The sequence below is a fragment of the Tamandua tetradactyla genome, chromosome 6 (assembly GCF_023851605.1).
Source record: "Tamandua tetradactyla isolate mTamTet1 chromosome 6, mTamTet1.pri, whole genome shotgun sequence".
NCBI classification, from domain to species: domain Eukaryota; kingdom Metazoa; phylum Chordata; class Mammalia; order Pilosa; family Myrmecophagidae; genus Tamandua; species Tamandua tetradactyla.
Genome location: NC_135332.1, coordinates 104,048,382 through 104,071,388, shown reverse-complemented (window position 1 = coordinate 104,071,388; position 23,007 = coordinate 104,048,382). Strand labels below are relative to the sequence as shown.

Sequence of the window (23,007 nt, the reverse complement as noted above, 5' to 3'; positions counted from 1 at the left end):
AATCCCTAGAAGGTTCTCCTACATTTTTTTACACTAGGTGGAGAAAGACCAAACTTTACTCCAGGCAATGCACCATCACCTGCCAAAGTTTTGCAAGGCTTTAAAAGCACAAGCTCGCCACTGACTTCACCCATGTTGAAAGAGCTGCATGCAGGAGCAAAGGAAGAGTGAGGGCCACCTCTCAGTGGTAGCATGCAGATTATCTACAGACTTACTACTATGACTACAGAGAATTGAAAATAATATTACAATGTCAAGATTAAGATAAATTCAACAAGCTAGTTTCTGCAGCGCTTTTTAAATTTTTTTTTTTGAGCAAATACCGGTTTAAAAAAAGAACATATCAGATGACAGATGACAACGAATGGATGCAGCTGACAAATCTGGATTGTGGGAAACTCTCCAGACACATGGTGCAGCTTCTTCAAGTTCCTAACTTGGGACAAAACGGAGGGAGAGAAAAGGCTCTAGAGTCAGACTTTTAGAGACGCAACAAGTCCTGTAAGCAGACTGCAATGAAACTGAATCGGACAGTCCAGGTATTGAGAGGTTTTTCATGCAGCTGGGGAAATGTGCATCCTGGCTGTCCGAACAGTAGGGGACACTAAGGAATTACTGTTAGTTATCTCAGGTGGAATCATGAATAGTAAAACTTATTTTTGAGAAGCGTCCTACAGTGCTTGTCCCTATCTATCCCCCTGATCCACCTGCCAATTCTCTTTCCTCAGCCAACTAACACTCTGCAGAGCCAGAGACTGCCTTCCTGGATAATTGAGGAAAATGAAGAAGAAAAAAAAGTGTAAAGAAAAGGGGGTAAGAAAAAGAAAGAGGAACATGCTTAATAGTAAAAAAGAAGGCCTTCCACCTTATCGTTGAGGAGCCACTTTCATGCAGAAGCTAGCAATTCTATTAGTGACATAGTTTAAAGAGACTTAAACAGATTCTTAGGTAGGAATAAAAATTTAACAACGAAATATCCAAACATCACCTGCAACTAAAATCTTGAAAATGGCTGTAATCCACCTTTTGGAGAAGCACACGAGGTTGATTATATAAAAGACAGCATTCAGACAGCCTTCTTTGAAAGCCAAACAAATATCTCACGTCCATAATCTACCTTTTCATGTACTGATTCTGACCCCCCCACGCACACACTCCAATGCATTACTGATGATAATACTTTCCCACCTTACAAGGAGGACAATAATACCTGTCCTGATTACACTAAACAATTCTAAATTTGTTCATATGCAAAAAAAAATTATTCGTACTCTGACTTGTTTAAATTCTTAAAAAAGAATTTGAACCTACTGATAACGAAAAGGTCATGCTGTTGGACGGGGAAGCCTTGAGGCACGGGTGGCTACTGAGCAACCGAAATGCAGCTGGTTGAACTGAGCAGGGCTCTAATGGAAACCAGAGTTCAAATACTTACATAAAATAGCTCATTTTTTAATACTGATTATGTGTTAGAATAATATTTAGGATATGTTGGGTTAATTGAACATATCACTAAAATTAGTTTCAACTCCTTCTCTTTTGGTCTTTTAATGAGCAACCAGAAAATTTTAAATAGTATTTATGTCTCGCCCTTACGGCTCCCCTTCCATTTGGACTGGACAGCAGCACTGTTTCTAGGAAGGCAAAAATGGTGGTCAGAATATCATACCTAAATAAGACAATGCCCACCTGTCTCACTGAAGGCCTTCAGTCCCTTCCTACCTTCCCCACACCACATAAAAGGCACTCAATGTGTATTTCTTTAATGCAGTTGAGTAAAAGCAACCAGTACATGATAAAAATGCATTATCTACAATTAAAAATTAAAAGTTTTTAAAGTTAAGAAAATCAACTTGCTACTTGGGACACTCAGCAGCGGCCTGACAGTCAGGCTTTGAAAATGAGCTAAAAAACTCCATTCTTATTATCTGCAATAATTTAAGAGTCTCAGAAAACCATACTCCTTTACAAAATAAAAGGCAAGGCTTGCGTTTAGTAAGTGACTCATTCATGCTTTTAGACCATGTGGTGAAAGGGCAGACAACTTAGAATGTTTCCTTGCTTTTGCTGAGATGGCCTGCTTTAATCCAAGCATCATGAAAAATAACCAGTGAGCCCAGCCCGTGGTGAAAGCTGTGATTCCTCCTGATTTAATGTGTGAACAGTGCAGCAGGACAACCCACTCCAACGAGAGGAACTGCTTTCTGAATCCGGTACACTTAGAAAAGCCACTGAAATGTCACTTAAGCAAAAGCTGATTTTTCTTTGTTTCCCCTGTGTCCCCTAGACACCTTTAGGGGTGTGAAAGCAAAACGGAGGTCAAGGGTAGTAGTCACAGGATACGTATATTCTCCACTAGAAAAATATTTTTTTCTACTTCTGAGTACAACTTGCATACATTAGGCTTGAGGAAGTATGGCTAGTTCCTCCGTAACCTTTCCTTCATGCTGCCTACTGTGTCTGGAACTCTATAATCACTGGGTGTATGCAGAGGAGTTCAGAAAAGGGCAGACTCTACTTGAGATTTACCTGGAAAGTTTTGCCAGAAAAGTCAGTTGTCGTTGTTGTTGTGTGTGTGTGCATGCATTTTAAAGATGTCATGGAAGGAGAGAGGATGAAAAAAGTTACTGATTCTCTCAGGTCCTTTCTTTTTATCTCTTCGGAGAAAAACAGGATCAGGGAAATTATTGCCCATGACCTCAATCCTGGTGGTCCTTTAAAAAGTGTTTTCTACCTTGTGTCTGATGTTCCTTTTATCTACCTTAGTGACAGAAGAGTAAAACATACGGATTAAAAATAAATAAATAATAGGGGGAACAAATTTTAAAGTAAATTTAGTAGATTGAAGTGCTGGTGATCAATGGGGGGGGCAAAAGGGGGCGTGGTACTTAGGAATTTTTTTCTGTTTTCTTTTTATTTCTTTTTCTGAATTGATGCAAATGTTCTAAGAAATGATCATGATAATGAATATACAACTACGTGATGAAAAAAAATGTTTTTTTCCTACTTTTGTTCTCCTTCACCAAGACTGTTTCAGGGCCAAATTAACTGAAGGGACACACATATATGCAAAGTCTACTTCTAAAATCCCGAGAGTTCTCCAGCCTGAGCGTTTGGTTCATGAACTGGGTCACCTGTGTGGATCTGTCCATAAGTTATTTGGGAATCTGGGGATCTGTTTGTTCCCTAAAAGACAATCCCTTCAGCCAGTCTTTCTTTAGCTAGGCTCTTCAAATGAACGAAAGGCCTTCTGTGCTTTCCTTCTGGGTTGTTCTCGTCAAGTCCATGGTGACGGCCGCTGCACTGCCGGGCTCCCCACTCTCGGCGGCACCCCTGCTCACTGCCGCAGCTGCGCGTCTCCCCGGGTGGGCAGGCCCCTCCGCACGGCACCCGTGCCGCACCCCGCCCCGAATTCCAGTGCCACCGAGGGGCCTCTAGGGACGCCCTCCTTCTTTGCACCTAGCGCTTCCTAAGCCTTAAGCTCATTTCCCGTGGTTTCACCTGGGCTTCTCCGCACTCGGACTGATCCTTCACGCCTCGGCTCGCACATTTGCCCAGAAAACCCACCCCTAACCCTGCCCCTCGCCCACCGGGGACGCGCACCACTCGCCCGCGCATTCTCCCCGCCTGGTCCACCACGTCCCCCCTCTCCTCGCCGCAGGCCGCCCCCCGCACAGCATGCTGCGAGCCTCCAGACTCGGTAGGTGTTTGCGGAAACTCAGGAAATGAAGTCAAAGCCCATGACTGCACTTTTTACGCTGGAGTGGGTGATTCGATTATTTTAAAATTTTGGCAGGTTTGCCTGATGACGACGCATCGTTTTGGAGTTCCCACGGTGTGCCCGACCCCCTATTAAGTACCTCGCGGACCTCACTGCTGACCTCCCTGTGCCTCCGACCAGGAGGGTCTAAGCAGCCCTCGTCTGAGGAGGAAATCGAGGCCCTGACGTGGGAGAGCCCCAGGTCACCGGGTGAGTAACCACACCGTGCGCCCGGTGTCAGAAGACTCCAAAACCTCCTCCTTCCTTCATGCCTAGAGCTCTGCAGGTGTGCGAGGGGGACTCCAGGAGACCTAAAGCTAAGGTGTTACTGGCCTTTTTTATCCTCATTCTCTCAGTGCACGACGGAAGTTTCCAGAAGCTCGCGACTTGTGATTGCATACTTTACACAAAGAAGCAGGTGTGAGAATCCAACACTTTGTGAAAATCCAAAACAATGTCATTAATCATTTGTTTTAGAAAACCATGTCATTTCATTTATGTATATTTATGGTGGTGGTTTATTACTACTATTGTTAAATGAATATTTTATTGTTAAGTGAATATTTTAAATATCCTCAGTGTTAGCTTTAGAAAACAGTAAATACTAATTCACATAACCCACATATACAAAACCTCTTTCAGGTCCTCACTAATCTTTTGGATCTTCACTAATTTTTTAAGAGGACAAAGGACATCCGAGGAGAAAACGTTTGAAAACTAGTGTTCTAATAAGCTTTTAGAAAGAAATAAAAGCTAGAGTTATTTTTGTTCTTCTGTAAATTGTATCCAACAATCAGGAGAGTCTAGAGTTTCCATTAAAGAATATGTCCACACACCAATAGGTACAGTTTTATACATTTTGATCTGATGAACTTTAGCCTTTTTGTTCTAATATTTTCCTTTGTTGGCACTTCAATACAAAATTAATATTTAAAATTACTTAACTGTGTTATACAATTTAGAAAATGTGTTATAGAACCTATGAAAACACTTAAAGAGCATAAATTCCATTTTTGAAAAGTGGAAAACTCAAGAAGAGTCAACAAACTAGCTGCATCTGATAATTCAGATAGTGAATTACATCAACATTCCAACCTAACCCACTAGCCACTCTGCTACGCAGCATGGTTCCAAACCACCATTCTGTCATATATGTAATGTAAAATAACTTTAGTAATTCTAAAGTAAAATATAATCAGAAAGAAACATTTGCTAGAGCGCAATGCGAGTCATTCCAAGGAAGCTAGAGAAGGTGCAGGCGTATGGGCCAGCACTTTGAGCTACCCCTGCCATCATCCTCCTCACGCCGAGGAACATGGGCTAAGACGGGCAAAATTTGCACAAATCACATTTAGTATTTTACTTCCAAGGCTATATTTTACCATATTTAATGTCCTACTTAAAAATGAAATTTTGGGGTGGGCCACAGTGGCTCAGTAGGTAAGAGTGCTTGCCTGCCATGCCCAAGGACCCGGGTTCGAGTCCCGGTGCCTGCCCATGTATAAAAAAAAAAAATGAAATTTTTAAACACTACAAATATAAATAAGTTCTTGCATGAACTACTTTGAAGGTACAAATCTTGAACAAAGAGTTTATAATATTGGGGTGTAGGGGGAACCTACTATTGTATGCTATGGACTATGTTTAATAGGACATCAAAAGTACCACAGCAATACCAGGGGTGAATAATGGAGTGGCAGGAAGGATAAGAATTAAGGGGAGGTTTGGATATTTTCTTTGGTGAGGGTGTGTTTATCAGTTATTTTTCTCTTGGGAGCAATGAAAATTGTCTAAAATTGAGAGTGCTGCTGACTATACAACTAAGTGAGGAAATGTAAGACACAGATTGATGACTTTGGACATTATATATGATGCCCAATGAATGGAGGTGGCTAAAGAATACACTGACTGAGAAGTAGAACAGCGAGCTATAGTGCATACATATGATTGAATATTGTGCAGCCACAGAATGAAACGAAGTCATGAGGCATGCAATGATGTGAATGAACCTGGAGGGACATTATGTGATGCAAAACAAGATAGAAACAAAAGAGCAGACACTGTATGATCTCTTTTTTAAAATAATTGTAAGAAAATTGGGACCAAGAATATAAGCTCTTAAAAGCATTCACATTTAGTCCAGAGGTGAAACCGTTATTTCTAGATTTTTAAGAGGCTGTGCTCAAAAAGAGATCAAGCTTCAATTAGAGTAAGAACAAAACCAATCGGGTCAAGACTAAGGTAAATCAGAATACAAGGGTAAAGAGGACATTATCTGTATCTTAGAACTTCACCTACCCAATGAGAACAAAGGAAGAGAGGTTTATTTAACCAAAACCTAAATGTTCTGTAGCACATAATCTAACTCAACCTCTCTGGATAGATCATTTAAACAACCCAAACACATGGAGCCCAAATGTGAATGAGGGCTTACAATTCTGTATAATGTAATGTAATGCCCAGATGCATCCAGAGTATTTTGAGCAGATAATTAGAAAGTGTTGGCAAAGTCCCTTGAAGGACAGGAGGGAAAACGTGGAACATTAAGCTATGCCACCAGGGAAACCCCTGAAATTATCTCAAATATTAAGTACTCTCAAGTCAATAGGCCAAGCCCTTGATCTTGAAGCTTGCTCTTAAGAAGCTTATTTCACAAGAAAGCTTAGCTTAACTATAGTTATGGCTAACAATTACTTCCAGAAGACCTCTTTTGTTGCTCAGATGTGGCCTCTCTCTAAGCCCAATTCTACAAGTAAAATCATTACCCTCCCCTCTCCATGGGACATGACACCTAGGGGGTGAAAGTCTCCCTGACAACATGGGGCATGACTCCTAGGGATGAGCCTGGCCCTACCCCTAGCATCATGGAATCGACAAAGCCTGCCTGACTAAATAGGGGAAAAGAACTGTAACAAAATAAGGTATCAATGGCTAAGGTAATTCAAATAGAGCTGAAAGGCTAATATGGAAGCAAATCTTATACAAGCTTCTGCTAGGTATTGCTATCTATCATGGTTTGCCAAACCACAACCAAAACTATTCCTGCCAAGCCTAAAGAACACCTAGGGCTTCATCTGTGATTCTATAAAGGTTCCATCACTGTCATTACTTCCCAGAAACCTACAACCTCCAGATGGGTTCCTAGGCCAGATAAGTCCTGAACCCTCTCCAAAACATCAACTAGTTCCATCCCCCTATCCCATATTACCAACAGTCCTTTCTAACATGAAGTTAAAATGGGCAAAGCCCAAATAACCTTAAGGATTGGGAGAAGGGATCAAAGGAGAAGGAGGAGTTATACCAGAGAACACGGGATTGAACAAATGAATATGACAACTGCATTATTATACTGATATTTCTTTTAGTCTCCTGTGTCTTGGAGCAGCTACAAGGAAAACCCTAAAATTCTGGAATCCATACCAAACTCTGAAATCTGTTCTTTAACTACCTGTTATAACATACTTTGAAATTTATGGCTTTTCTGTATATATGTTATATTTAACAATAAAAAAATGAAATCAATTTTACATCATATCTATAGGTGGCATGATATAATTATGAAGCCAGGTTTGCATTACAGGAGAGTAGACAATGAAGCCTAGAGTGGAATTAACATAAGTGGGCATTTACCAGGGACTGGCTATGCTTCAGACTCCCGGCCTGCATTTTTTTGCTTGGTCCCGACACCTTCTGAGTTGGGAGCTACTCTCCCTGTTCCAATGATGAAGAAGCTGAGGTTCAGAGTGGCCAAGTAACTTGCCCAAGGTCCTCAAGCTAATACGTGATAAAGCTGGGATTCAAATACTTCTCTGACTTGAAAGCCTATGCTCCTCCCAAGACCAGCTCCCTAGGACTGTTTTCAAACCTGAGTGCTTCAAGATCTGAAGAGGGTGCAAAATTAAGCAGAAATAAGAAAGTAAATACCATGGCAAAATAAAGAAAAATTCATTTTACCTACAATGAAAGTACTGAGTGTGTTTCCTGTTTGTTGTAATTATATATTCGAGGAGTTGGATGAGCAGAAAGCAGGGAACTTGGGGCCTCTCTGAGTTTACAGCCCAGGGCACAAGGTATAGGAAGCCCTTGCAAGTCAGTGGGAGGTCTGGAGCTGCAGTACCCAGGACCCCCTCCCATGTGGGCCACCAAGCACCCACCCAGGGTTTAGACTGCACAGGAGAAGGGAGGCCAGCCTTCTCCTGGGCAGGGCAGATAGGGGCAGAACCCAAGCCCACTATGGAGGGCAGCCTCCCCAAGGCCCCTGCATTTGCTAGCCACCCCTTCTCAGCCCTTCCCACGAGGCCCTGCTGTAAATTCCTCATCCCACCTGCAGCTTCCAGACACCTGCCCCCTGCCCCAACCCTTTTACTTCACATGGTTCCCTCCTTTCTGCTCCTACGACCCCACCCCTGTCCAAAACCATCATCTCAGGCCTGGGCAGTACCACAGGCCAAGATTCACCTTCTATCCCCATCCATCCTATACACTCCCTCTTCAATACCACTGGCTCCCCATTTAGGTCCAAACTCCTTAGAACAGAACCCTCTCCTCTTGTTCCCCATCCCCGAGCCCTGAAGCAAGCTCTTCTTCTCCTGCCCTGGTTTAACAAACTATCCCCCAACCTGAAATGTCTATCTCGGTTCACATGCTGTCGCCAAATCCTAAGCAGTCTGACCCATGGCTGCTTCCCTTCCCTGACACGTCACATAACCATGCATGGCCCCATACTCTGCTTTATATTCCATTATTCTGTCCAAATTGATTCTGAGTTCCCTGAGAACCAGCATTATGCCTTATACCTCCAATATCACCTACTGTGCCATCCAGAAGCAGAACTGCAGCTGGAGCAGGTAATCGATACGATTTTTTGAACAGCACTCAGAATAATCTGTACACATAGCTGGCCACCTATTCTTCCTGGGCCTTGGGCATAAACACCAAGATTTTTCATGGGAAGAGCCTTTGTGACTACCACAGCTTAAAAGTGTTCTCTTATGAATTCTGCAGGATAACAAAAATCCTAGCTTACAAAAAAAAAGGAAGATTCTTACTTCAGTGCTAGGTACCCAAACCTCCTTGAGAGCAAACACATTCTGTGGACTATTGTTTACTGTGATTTTCTACTGTTTGCAATTTAAGTTTAAACTAACGTTTGACCCTTGGGCAAATAAATGTTACGAAAGTACACATTTTGCAGCTTGAAAAAAAATCATGATATAAGGGGGGTGGGGGAGGCACTACCACAAACTCATGAAAGTTGGCTGGAGACCAAGTTTAACTGTATTTCTAAAACAGAGAGAGAAAGAAGAGGGAAAAGGACAGCTAGAAAAAGACAGAAGAGAAGATACAGAGTGTGCTAGATGAGTTTTCTGAGCCCAGCCTTCTCCTCCCTTCTGGCAGTGACTGTGTTCCCTGCAGGCGGGAAGCAAGCCTTGGTTATCTATGTAGGCTTAGCACCCAGCACAATTCCTGGTATTGGGAAACCAAAACTTTTCAAGTGGAAGAATGAATGCAGAAGCCAGCACAGGAGTGAGTAAACAAAGGAAGTAACAGAAGAACCAAGCATCTGGAGCAGCTTACCTGCCAACACTTAAGGAACTCATGCAGAAGAAGCTTTTCGTGTTTAAAGGGAAGTTCTGCCAGCCTGGCTGGCCGTGCTGGACGGCACGTTTAAGAGAGGGCAGGGCGCGCGTTGCCTTACCTGGCGCACAGGCACTTTCTGCGGGGTGTTCTGGGGAGAGGGGTGGAGCTGTGCCCAGGGCTGGTGGTGAGGGTGCGGCGGCGGGGAGGGCTGGTGGTGCAAGCTCCCGGGGTGGGGCTGCATTGCAGGGCAGGTGGGCAGTGGCTGGAAGGGCGGCTGCTGTCCAGGGAGAAGCCGCTCCGGGATTGCCTGTGGCTCGGCGAGGGTGACTCCTGGACAGCCGTTGGGCCTCATGTGCCCCGGCAACTCCCTCGGCGCCGAAGACATGCCCATGAATGGACGCGACTGCTGCAGATTTCGGGGGCCCATATTCCTCTGTCCAATTCCCATGGCACCGGGGGGCTGGTGAGGCGGCTGAGGGTGGGGGATATTTGGATAACTGCCAACTTCCATTGGTATTCCAGCACTTCCAGGCCTGACCTGCGGAGGAGGGGTGCCTGCTGGGTTACTCATTGCTTTCATGGGTGACATGGGAGGTGGAGAGGCATAAGTTCCCTGAGGCTGTGAAGGATGCATAGTTTGTGTGTTCATTTGGTTAAGTGAGCCGCTGGGGTGGATGGGCTGCTGGTGCATTAGTCCTTGACCACTGTTTGATGGAAATCCTACAGCATTGGGGTATCTTGGTACGGACTGATTCATTGGGGTATTATTTGTAAGGCCTAAATTTTGATTCATCCCTGTATTGTTAACTAATCCCTGATTTAGGTTACTGTAAGGATATCGAGAATACTGCCCTGAGTTGTTTATAGTAGGTGAGGGGACCGTCTGGCTCCGAGAACTAAAGTTAAGGGTTTGTGGCCTAACGGCCCCCTGTTGAGGAGGATTCGGGGAGAATCTGGGGCTGTGGGCCACCGATTCTCCGTGGAGAGCAGTCGGCGGGTGGTGGTGGAACTGCTGCACTGAGTGGCGCAGGGACGGCGCCAGGCCCGGGCTCTGCTGGGGAACGTGCGGCAGGTGGCCGGGTCCTGAGGTGGCAATGAAGGGGTTCCCTTGACCGAGGCCCTCCTGGCCTTGGGAAAACTGGCCCATCCTCTGCGGCGGCTGGCCGTGCTGCTGCAGCGAGAAGTCCCCGCGCGCCATGTAGCTCCCCATCTGCTGCATGTGCTGGGGGTGGCCCTGAGCGGGGGGGCCCGACGGGGCCGGCTGTGGGGGCTGCGGGGGCGGCTGCTGGTAGGGGGCCCGAATCTGGTCAGGCAGCTGGACAGCCCGAGGGCCCCACATGGAGCCGCTGTCCACAAAAGACTGCCCGTGCCTCTCGCTCTGCATCCCGGGGTACACCCCCATCTGAGCGCCGCCGCTGCTGCTGTGTGGGACCTGAGGGACGGGCTGGGTGTGGTACTGCGAGTGAGGGGATGCCAGCCCGTTTCCGGGGCTGCCGCCCATCATCCTGCCAGGCTGATCCAGCAGGTGCATCTTCTGCTGCTCGTACTGATTATAGTGGTCAAAGTGGGTCAGCTTGGATTGGCTCTGGTTAGTGGAGGGGTGGTGAAGGGATGACTGCAAGGAGGCAAAGCCTTGGTCCATCGGCATTTGCTGACCCATGGGATTGACTGGATTTTCAGGATAACCACATTCGCCAAGGCCTTCGAGGCCTTCACTGAAAATATTCCCATCCTCGCCAAAGAGACTCATCATTCCTGGATCCGCCATGGTCTGCCAGCACGGAGCTCCTGCCGGCTGCAGCTCCGGGGCGGGTCTGTGCTCCCCGTCACCGAGGTGCTGTCCTCAAAGCCTGTAATCCTCGGCTAATCTTCTTCGTGTCATTCCATATTTCCTTAATTCTCCTGGACCCTGCAGTGTCAGGCAAAGTCTGGATCTAGGTCCTGCAAGGGAGTGGGAGGTGGGGAGAAAGGAAGAAGAAAACAAAAGCGTTAGAAACAAATGCTAAAAAAAAAAAAAAAAAACGGCCAAGGTTTACACATCTGAATTTGGTTTTCATCAAAGAATCCTAACCTGGCCCCCTCGCTGGGCTGTATTTTATAAATCTAGTTCGCTTTAAGAGAAACTCATTAGTTTCTGCCAGAAGCATTATTATGATCAGTTACTTAGAAAGCAAGCAAAACACTAACCTTAACCTTAAATTAATCCATTCACTACACTTCCTAGCGTTCCATTCTCAGATGGAACAGAACAAAAGAACGCAATGTGAAGCGGCGGCAGCTGCCACAGCAGGCAGGCAGATGCACGGATACAGCCGGCCCGTCCATCTGCCCAACTGCGGCCCTGGAAGTGCCCCGGCTTCCAGCAGCACGGCCTCAACCTAGGTCCCCCGAGTGGCCTGTGAAAAGCTCAGACTGGTTAAATCGACTGGAGGATTATACAAATAACAAAATCCGTTATTTCATATAAATGAGATATGTACAGCCTACATGCAACTTCGCGGCAGGGACTGAGAATTCTAACCGGAGCGTGTGCAGAACACGAGAAGCAAAGGAGAATGTCGTCAGTTCATCGTTCCATCGCCTGTCACAGCGGAAATGTATACAGGACTTGGGAAGGGACTGGAGGGAAAGTTTCATTCTATGGTGGGGTGTGTATGTGTGTATGTGCACGCGCCAATTTCACCCACAACGTTCCCCACGGGAGCCAAGTTTGTGTGCTGGGGGCAGAGTCCCCATCCATCAGAGAACAGCACCCCGTGACCCTCAGGAGAGAGCAGCAGCAGGAAGAGTTTATACAGGGCAACCATTCTCAAGAGTGGAGAGCAGAAAGCTCTCCCCGGATTTAATCAAAAGTGAAAATCATGGGCGGGCCGCGGTGGCTCAGCGGGCAAAGTGCTTGCCTGCTATGCCGGAGGACCTCGGTTCGATTCCCGGCCCCAGCCCATGTAACAAAAACGGAGAAACAGAATACAATAAAAACAAGAAAATGTTTAAAAATGTTTCCCTTTCTTCCTTCCTTCTATCCTTCCTTCCTTCTCTCTGTCTTTCCTTTAAAAAAAAAAAAAAAAAAAAAAAAAAAAAGTGAAAATCATTTCAACAGAAGAAAGTTCAACACATCCACGCAGCCGTCACATTGCCTTAAACCCTTTTCAATCAGGGCGGGACTTAAGCAAGCAGGGAGAAAAGGTGATGCACATGGGCCTCTGAGTCTGCGGCACATCACATACATCGTTTCTGGGACTCCACCTTTTACTGAAACAGTTCCTAGCAGATTTCATGTCAGATTAAAATAATCCAAAGAATGCTTCCATCATCAAAATAGGTCAGTGTTTCTGTTGAGTGCTAATTAAATCAACAACCTAATACAGAACTAATTCACATAGAGGGAAAAAAATGACTGAAATCTTAAATATCTTTGGAATTTAACTCAGGTTTTTTTTTTTTCTGTTCTCTTTTACATGCACATTAAGCACTGTGTGAAGACTGGCCCACTTGCAAAAACAGTATCTTGTTGAAGAATTTCTGAAGTGATGTTATAAACAGGCTCAGTCATAAATTCTCCTTACACACTTCTCCATGAGCATGTGCAGAATGAATGAACAATGGGGCCATCCGACGCTGCAGAGAACACACCCGCTAGATGGATGAAAATTCAGTTTGTGCTTGCCCTTTTCTAGCATATTCCTAACAAGGGGAGGATTCTGCTTACAGAGAATGTAAACAACATTCCTGTTCGCTGTCAGAAGCACAGGCAGAGAACCAGAGAGGGCCTCCAGGTCTGCAGTTTCCAGGTGACAGCTGTCTACTGAAGCCAAAGGTCTCCTCACTCAGCTGCTAACTGCTATGAATTTTCTGATCCAGTTTCTCCCCAAACAAGAGGTCAAATGGGTGAAAACAAGGTGAGCATGAAAGCAGTTTTGTGTGAAAACATGCTGCTTTGCTACACTCCTACTTTAAAATCCAGAATAAAGAGAAGTAGAAGTCGCTAGCGCCAAATCCAACAAATATTTCCAAATTGAATATACTCCTAAAAAGCCTAAGCAGTCAGGACTCATTTATTTAAGGCCCATTCTAGCTTTCAAGGAAGCAGAGACTGGAATGGACTTGATAATAGATTAAACCGGCCATGCCAACTAGCCACTTACCAAAATAACCTTACAAATTAGCTTGAGGAAAATAATGTCTACTTAGATGTCCTTGATGTCCTTGTTTTATACGATAACAGTTTCATCCTACAAGGCTCACCGAGTGGCACAGAGGAAAGCAGCTGGCTGCCTGGGGGTCCCGGGAGTGCTCGGGAAGCGGTGCCTGGAGCACAGCATGGCCGGGGCTCCGCATGACCCACCTGCCAGAAGCCAACTGGCCCCAGCGGCCCAAGCACGGCCCGCTGGGAGAAGTGGCAATGGAGTCGGTTCTTATTTCCTACCAGCTTAATGCTGAGCAGAAGCAGAAGGCAGAGGTGGGAGAAGCTGCCCACAGGCAAGGGAAGGGACAAAACAGAAAACTAGCTGAGAATAATCGTCTCTGACACTTGGATTTTGTTCCTCTTCCTTCAGGTTCCCGAGCCCTTCCCACTAAAAACCCCCTCCCCAACGGGAGGAAAATGACAGCAGGGAGGCAGCCCACATGCCGTGGCACTGAGCGAGCACGCCACCCACCTCACTGCTACCACGTGCAAGTGATCCCGGGGCGAGATGGGGAAAAGCTGTGGCTTTTGGCTGTCATTAGCACCCACTCACGTGCTGGTGGCTGTCACTGCTCCCCTGCCCCTTTCCTGACCTCAAGACACAGCTGACAACTTTGCCAGGAATCCATCCGGAAGTTGCATTACATATTTCTGATTTGGGCTAAACTAATTAATTTATTTGGGTATTAATTTCACCAAGAGCATCTGAGCACTCACTTTCCCAAGTCACAGCTGCAACATGTAATTTTGTGTTTCTGTAAGAAAGATAATTTAAAGATAATTTAAAGCTTTTTTGAAAGCTTCTCCCTTTTCTACATTCAATATATATACGTTTTCCATGTCTAGATCAGCACCGTTCGAGAGATATCACCTGAGCCACAAATGGGAGCCACTGTGTAACTGAAAAATCTTCTAGTGGCCGTGGCCACGTTTAAAAAGGAACCCAAGCAACATGGGAGATGACTCCCAGGGATGAATCCAGACCTGGCATGGTGGGATCAACAATTCCATCCTGACCAAAAGGGGGAAAAGAAGTGTAATTACACTTTATTAATTAATAAAGTATCAGTGGCAGAGAGAGTTCAAATACAGTCGAGAGGCTACTCTGGAGGTTGCTCTTATACAAGCTTCAGTTAGACATTGTTACCTATCATAACCTGCCAACCCCCAAACAGGACCATTCTAGCCAACCTTAAAGAACACCTGGGGCAATTTACAAGATTCCACAAGGGTTCCGTGCAGTAGAGTAACTTTCCAGAAACCTACAAACTCCAGATGGGTTCCTGGTCCAGATGAATCCTGAAACCTAGCCCAGCCTCTCCAGAACATCAGAGAGTTCCTTCCCCATATTAGTGACAGACCCTTCCCATGTGAAAAAGTTAGAATGGTCATAGACCAAACACCCGTATAGAGAGGGATGGGAAGATCAAAGGTGATGGTGGAGTTATACAGAGAAGATAGGTTTTAATAAATGAATATGAATGGTGAATCATTAAACTGATATCTCTTTTAGTCTCCAGCATTTTAGAGTAGCTAGAAGTAAAAACCTAAAATTGTGGAATTGTAACCAATGTCAAACTCTGAAATATGTTCTACAACTACATGTGGTGCAGTGCTTTGAAATTTACAGCTTTTTTGTATGTCATTTTTTTTGTATATATGTTATTTTTCACACAAAAAAAGAAGGAAAAAAGTCAATTGTGATGGTAAAAAAATATTTAAGCTCTCTTACCTCCTATATTTTGAAGCACCTAGGAAGAAAAATATGAGAGGCTCATATGGTAGCCCATGACAAACCCTGGGATCTGTCCTATAACTACTTATTGAAGAGTACTTTGAAAACTATTGCTTTATTTCTTTGCTTTGTATATATGTATACTATACAATAAAAAAAAGTTTAAAAAAAAGTAACCCAAAAAAGAAAATCAATTTAATAATGTTTTCCTTTACACCAGTATATCTAAAATATTATCATTTGGACATACAACAAAAATTCCTGAGATAATTTAAATTGTTTGGTGGTAAATTTTCAAAACCTGGCACAGTACATCACAATTTGGATTAGCCACACTTTTTTTTTTCTTTTAAGGTATATGGTCCAGGAATTGAACCCAGGTCTCCTGCATGGAAGGCAAGCATTCTACCACAGCACCACCCACATAACCACTGATTAGTCACATTTTAATTGAAACGGATACATATGACTCGTGGTTAATCTATTGGGCAACCCAGTTATAAATTGTTTAAAAGAAGAAATAAACTCTCTAAATCCAACTCTGCAAGTAAAATCATTGCCTTCCCCCCTAGGAAGAATATGACATCCATAGGTGAAAAGTCTCCCTGGCAGCGTAGGAGGTGACTCCCAGGAAGGAGCCTGGCCCTGGCACCATGGGATTAACAATGCCATCCTGACCAAAAGGGGGAACAGAAGTGTAACAAATAAGGTATGCGGCAGAGAGAGTTCAAATAGAGTCAAGAGGCTAATCTGGAGGTTGCTCCTATGCAAACTCCAATTAGACATTTCTACCTATCATAACTTACCAACCCCCAACCAAAATCATTCCAGTCAATCCTAAAGAATACCTAGGGCAATATATAAGATTCTACAAAGGTTCCATGCACTAGGATAACTTTCCAAAAACTTACCACCTCCAGATAGGCCCTGAAACCTGGAAGGCCCAGCCTTTCCAGAACATGAGCTAGTTTCATCTCCCTATCCCTTATTACTGACAGCCCCTTCCAACATGAAAAAGTTAGAATGGGCATAGCCCAAATATCCTTAAAGTGTGGGAGAAAGAGCAAAGGTGATGGTAGAATTATACAGAGAAGGTAGCGTTTAACAAATGAGTATGACTACTGAATCATTATATTGATATTTCTTTAGTCCCCAATATATTAGAGCAGCTAGAAGTAAAAAACCTAAAATGTTGAAATTATAACGCATACCAAACTGTGAAATCTGTTCTACAACTAACTGTTGCACTGTGCATTGAAATTTACTGCTTTTTTGTATATATGCTATTTTTCAAAAAAAAGTGATGATAAAATATACGTACATATATATATATTTCTTCTAGCCTCCAATGTTCTCGAGCAGCTAGAAGGAAAAATCTGAGATGATGGTATGGTAGCCCAAGACAAACTCTGGGAACTGTCCTGTTACTACCTGTTGAAAAGTGCTTTGAAAACTACTGCTTTTTTCTTTCTTTGCTTTGTATATATGTTATATTGTACATTAAAAAATAGTTAAAAAAAAAAAAGAAGAAACAGAAATACAAGTTAGCAGGGGCATCAAATAATTCTCGTAATTATCATCTGGCTAATAAATATTCAAGCTATATTTGCACTTGATTTGGCTTTAAATCAAAATTAAATCTCAAATCATGTTCCTTCATTCAAAATAAACTTCCTGAGCCCCTTATGATCCAGGCAGCAGAGAGGGTGTGGAGATAAGTCACTGAACTCAGACAAGCAAAATTCCCTCTTGTCCTCATGGAGCGAACAATCTTCTGTATTATCACTGAAAACGATGAACTTTTAAATAAGAACCGAGATTCAGGGGTTATTGTTTAAAAATTTAGGATACCATTTGATATAATATTCATTGATAATTCATTATGACAAGTGTTTTAACTATGTGTGATGATATATAGTAAACAGTATTATAAACAATAAGTGTACTATACAGTAAATGAAGACGTAATAATTTAGGTTTCCACTACAGCACTCCATTGGCGATTATTTCCAGAAATGAGAAGAACAGTAGTTCAGAAGATGCATCTGTTTGGGGAGTGGGAAAGAGGCACTTCGAGGCTTCTCAATTAACAAATTCTCCAAGCTATAGAGATGGACCATGAAAGCAATTACAAAAACCTTAGACCTGGCAAGCACTTTGGAGACTATCTAATCCAAACCCCTTTTCATTTAACAGACAAGAAAACCCTTTTATAGACTGAGTGGAGTAAACACTGGTACAAAGTACATTCATGAGAAACAATTTCCAGAGATGAAAGAGAAAAGTATATGTAGATTAAATGGCAGTTTATTATTAAGAACTAAAGTAAAAGTTCAAGCTGGGTCCATTTTATTCAGAGATAAGTCACTGAAACAATGGGTTAGCACACCAAATAGAAGAAAGTTTCCATTCAAATTTTTTTTAGATTATTCTATATATAACTTTTAGGAAGCAAGCACATAGCAGCAAACGGAGGCTACTGACTCCAGTTATTGGGAAACAGCAGGAGGAAAATGGATGCACACAAATGAACGGCACAAAGAGAACCAGAGATATCTGAAAGCAAAGGGCACGGGACAAAATAAGCAGTTTTAAACTAGATAATAATTTTAAGCAAATTTCGAACCTCCTGAAGCGTAAATCAACCATTCTTTATTACGCTGTTCTCAGAGCAGGGTGGAATTTTTGTAGCTGACTGTTAACCTGGTCTCATGGTGACACGCAGCCTTTTTTTGTTTCAGGTGTGGACTGGAAATTTAGGGAGGAAAAAGGTGGACACAAAAGACCTTTCACATGCAAAATTTTTCCTCTAGCTCAACCTCTTTTCACCCAATTGGGTAGGTAAAATGGCATCCAAAAGAAACGTCTTCCATAAATATCCAGCCACGTGGGAAGTAACAGGGAGCTTGCCTATCACGTTCTGAAGACCAGCTTGATTTTTAACCCTTCTCCTGCAGCTCCGCTCGGGTCCTTTCCTCCGAAGACATGCGGTGGACATGACTCGGATGATGCCTGCCCGGGCGGGGCGAAGCCATGGGGCCTGGGTCAGCACACACCACCGCGCGTCCAGCTCCACCTGGGAGAACCCTTTCGCCCACCGCGCGGCCAGACCGTACCGAGAGGAAAGGACCCACAAGCTGACGGGTGAATTCGGTGTGGGTGAACACGCGGACCGTTAAGGCGCCAGCTCTGCTGAGCTCAGAGCGATACGAGTACCTGGCTAGACCACGGAGCGCGCGGACGGCCAACCCTTCCTCCATCCCGGCAGCCGCTTGGGGAAGAGGAAAGCCAGGAGGAGGCTCCTACCCGGCCGGCAGGGCCCCAGATAAAGAAGCAGGAAGTGCCTCGAGTTACCGCGTGAGCCAGAGGCCGCCCTGCAGGCCCTGGCCTGAGCACAGTCTTCCCCCAACCAGAAAGCGGGGGCGGTGCTCAACGGCCAGTCCAGCACGGACGCCACCGCGCGCAGGTCGCGATGTAAATTAAACGAGACAAAACTCGAGTGCTCAACGGGCCAGTCCAGCACGGACGCCACCGCGCACAGGTCGCGATGCAAATTAAACGAGACGAAACTCGAGTGCTCAACGGGCCAGTCCAGCACGGACGCCACCGCGCACAGGTCGCGATGTAAATTAAACGAGACGAAACTCGAGTGCTCAACGGGCCAGTCCAGCACGGACGCCACCGCGCACAAGTCGCGATGCAAATTAAACGAGACGAAACTAGAGTGCTCAACGGGCCAGTCCAGCACGGACGCCACCGCGCACAGGTCGCGATGCAAATTAAACGAGACAAACCTCAAGTGCTCAACGGGCCAGTCCACCACGGAGGCCACCACGCACAGGTCGCGATGTAAATTAAACGAAATAAAACTGCAGATGCAGTTCCTCCGTCGCACCAGCCGCATTTCCAGGGCTCGGCAGCCACCTGAGGCTACTATCCCGGACAAAGTGGATACAGAACATCCCCCTTCACGATGGGAAATTCCATCAATAAATATCTCTCCTTAGACAGAGACCACAGGAAATAGGAGCAATCCTCTCCCATGAGAAGTATTTTCTCCTGCCTAGAAATGAGAATTCCCTTAAAGCCTTTTTTTAATCAAGTCCGTAACTGCCCCTTTGTCATGAGATTTATGACATTCCTCCCAAATATCATATGCTCATGTTATTAATTACATTTTCAACCTATAAAATGTCTTCTTTATGTAGTATGTGACTTGTATTCCTATTTCTTAATACTGTTCACGATATTAGGAATAATTATCAACTATATACAATTCAAATTAATTAGGAATAATTAATTCCATAAACCGTTTCATTTTATAATTGCTATATTGTTTTTGCCCTTTAATAAAGTATTAGCAGTCTTCATTTTCACAACCAAAAAGAACTACATAGGAATGGCAAAGTCACTATTTTTTACTGTGGGGAAAAAAAGATGTAAAAATAAAAAGAGGAAAGTGGAAAGGAAAAAAAAAGGATGCAAAGTCCTTCAGGAGGTCTGTTAGTCCAGGCACCAAGCTAAAAATAAAGCCAGAAAAAAGTAATAAGAGTTGCATTTATATTCTGTAATCTCATAATGGCTCTAATATATTTTTTTAAACTCCCCCCAAAAACAAATTCCATTTGGCTTTCATTTCTATCACTAAGTACTCTCCAATTTTGCTGGTATTAATTGAAAACAGTATTTTTATCGGGAAAACTATGCCCAAGTAGAATGGTCTAGGGTGGCCCAGCCTTCCCCAGGCAGCTGGTCGGTCTCCACAGGCTGCCTCTGGCCTTTCTGAAGACTGGGCAAAAGCTGGCATCCCTTCCAACCACCCACCAGCTCTGTATGCACCATTCATTCATTAAAAAAAAACACTCAGTGAGTGGGGTGTTCCGTGGTTTGCAAAACCCAGGTGGCCCCGCACCAACTACTTGCCCACATTCAGGCAGTGCCCACACGTGCTGATTCTACCCCCTCCTCTCAGGCAGCTTCCCGAGATACCCACCAGCCTTCACAGTTTCCTGAAGAACAGATCGTGCCAGGTCTGCCTGGCTCTCCAGAGTCCAGTTCCACACGTTCTCCCTGGTCACTAAACCACCCTCCAAGCACAAACCGGATCACGTGTCTCTTCTGATTCGGATATGGGTCTTCCTATAGATTTCAGTATCAAGTTCAGGGGCTTCACTTTGTACCTGGAGCCCTTCGATGGCCCAGACCACCTTCCTTCTGCCCCAGGAGGCACTCACTGAAGCGAAGATGACCTTCTCCGCCTGCCTAGGTGCCTTTCCTTGTCCACACCTGCTGCCTGGCCTTACCCCTCTCACTGGCCTTACATGACACCCCCACCCACCCTCCCCCTGCATAGGGTCTGGCTGCTTTTTCATCTCTTTCAGTACCCACCACCTAGGGCTGCCCCCTCGGCCCCCCGCCTCCCCTCCTGAGGCTGACGCCAGGGGCATCCTTCCCCAGTGTCACTACCACACCAGAGGCCAGAGCCACAGAAGCCCAAACACAATCTACTTTTCGTGTTTGCTTGCTGGCTTCTCTCTTGAGAGAACAGTCTTGGTATCTGAAGTGGGTTCCTGAGTCAGGGACTCTGGTGTTCCCTGGAAGCCAGTGAGAGATGTAGAATTTCACCCAGCCCAGACCCACGGAACCAGCGTCTGCATCTTAAGAAACAGGGCCCAGGTGACTCCTGTCCAGGTGGCAGCTATGGAGCCCTGCTCTTAAGCCTGAGAGCCTAGAGAGTGGGGCACATCACCCAGCATGGGCTGACCATTCAGTTACTATAGGAAGGAATAATCAACAGCATATGGCACCATCCCAAGGGTTTACAAAGCAAATCATACAATGATACCTCATCTTATATGTAAAGAAAGTTAGCTTGGCATTCATTACTGACAAAGAAGCAATGATGACACCATCCAACAAATTACACATAGCCGTTAGTCTATAATGGTTTAAAAATCTTAGTCTGTAATGGTTCACAAGGAGTGGGCATCTACAGGTCATTTAATTCTTAAGGTAAGACCATCTGCTTTGCCCATCATTTTTGCAAAGACAACAAAAAAAATTAACATTAATATCTAATGCCATGTTACATAACACACTGTTTCACAGGTTTCTTGCAAAAATCTTTCAGTTATTTCCACATAACTTTGAGGAGTCTGGATAGCAAGAGCTGCCTTTCAGATAAAGATGATTTTTTTTTTAACATAATAGTGCCAGGGACTAATATGCTTCATTTCAAGGCACTACTGTGATAGCACACATTTAACAACTTCTACCATGTACAGGCTCACAGCGCTCAGCATTTCTTTTAATGGTCAAAAGGAGGAGCATATGCTCACAGGCATAAGTCGTGCCACTAAAGCACAAAATCATGGAAATCTCTGCCCTTTGGAACCTTTACACCCTGCAGTTCAACATTCAAATACTGTTGCCAGAAATTAACCCCTTCGAAGACTAAGCCCACCAAGAAGGCCAGCATGCTAAGCCTGTGCAAGCTGCAGGCAAACCTGCCATCCTGCCCAGAGTCCAGGAAATCCCAGCTAGCACATGCTCCTTCCTGAAAACAACATACAGTGATCCGGCAAGAGGCCGGCACATGCTTTAGTAACACCTTAAAATACTCAACATTTATTGCAGAAGATCAATGAGGACAAATATGTATCAAAATACTTATCTATCTATGTATCATAACCGCATATATGGAGATAAAAATACATTATCTTTTACTCCTGTCCTAGTTCATTTTACTATGGAGGAAGGGAAAGCAAAGAGCCAGAGCCAGAGAAAAATAAATGGAAAATTTAAAAATAAGTTGTTTGTGATGGGAAAATTTAAATTTCCTAATCAAATACATTTCCAAAAGATGTATTTCAACCCACCTGGCAAGGGTGCTTACATTGCAGACTGATGGAAAAGTAATATAAATTTTACAAAAATTGGTGGTCACTAGTATATCTGGATAGTGTGAAAACATCATGGGATTGTTGTGCTGTGCTTTGAAATTTATTGCTTTTTCATATATATGTTATTTTTCACACAAGAAAAGAAAAAAAGTCAATTGTGATGATAAGAAAATATTTATTCCTTCTAGCCTCCAATGTTCTGCAGAAGCTTAGAAGGAAAAATCTGAAATCATGGTATGGTAGCCCATGACAAACTCTGATTTGTCCTGTAACTACTTGTTGAAGAGTGCTTTGAAAACTATTGCTTTTTTCTTTCTCTACTTTGTCTGTATGTTATACAATACAATAAAAAAAGTTTAAAAAAAAAAAGACATAATAGAATTTTTAAACAAACACGATTTGGTTATTCCATGAAGGCCAACGGTTAGTTTAATAAAATATCACCATTAGAAAATCTTCTCACTCATTCTAGACTTATTTCTAGCTACTGACTCGACATGCCCCTCCCCCCTCCACTGAAGATGACGTCAAGTCTGCTAAAAGGGAGAGCAAAGTAGGAGGAAGCAGCAGGGGCTACACCAGCATCTGTGCCAGGAGATCGCTGGGTAACAGCAAATCCCACTGAAGCGAAGGGAGTCCGGAGGGAAGTGGAGTCTAGGGACCAGAGAGCAAGACAATACACTAAGGCACCAATAAGACACCAAACTCTGCTAAATGCCCTTGTCTAAAAACCATGTTTTTTTGCATGCATACTGCAGTTGCCACTGACTAACTGGATCTGGCAATTTCTACATTGTTCTGCACTTTGAAAGGATCTAGAAAAGGAGAAAAGATTATCCCTTTG

General features: G+C 44.2%; 1 protein-coding gene across 7 annotated transcripts in view; it reads right to left on the bottom strand.

The window, feature by feature from the left end:
* Positions 1–23,007, bottom strand: part of CHD7 (chromodomain helicase DNA binding protein 7) — a 197,471-nt gene that overhangs the window by 118,363 nt on the left and 56,101 nt on the right. For 2 of the 7 annotated variants that reach the window (XM_077166841.1, XM_077166845.1), the window contains exons 1-2: positions 18,478–18,708; positions 9,459–11,281 (exon numbers count right to left, since the gene is read on the bottom strand). In XM_077166841.1, the coding sequence (XP_077022956.1) occupies positions 9,459–11,108 (1,650 nt within the window). In that variant the 5' untranslated portion in view covers positions 11,109–11,281; positions 18,478–18,708. Of the gene's footprint in view, positions 1–9,458; positions 11,282–18,477; positions 18,709–23,007 lie in introns of those variants that run through there. The other 5 variants (XM_077166846.1, XM_077166847.1, XM_077166842.1 and 2 more) reach the window with 3 other exon arrangements.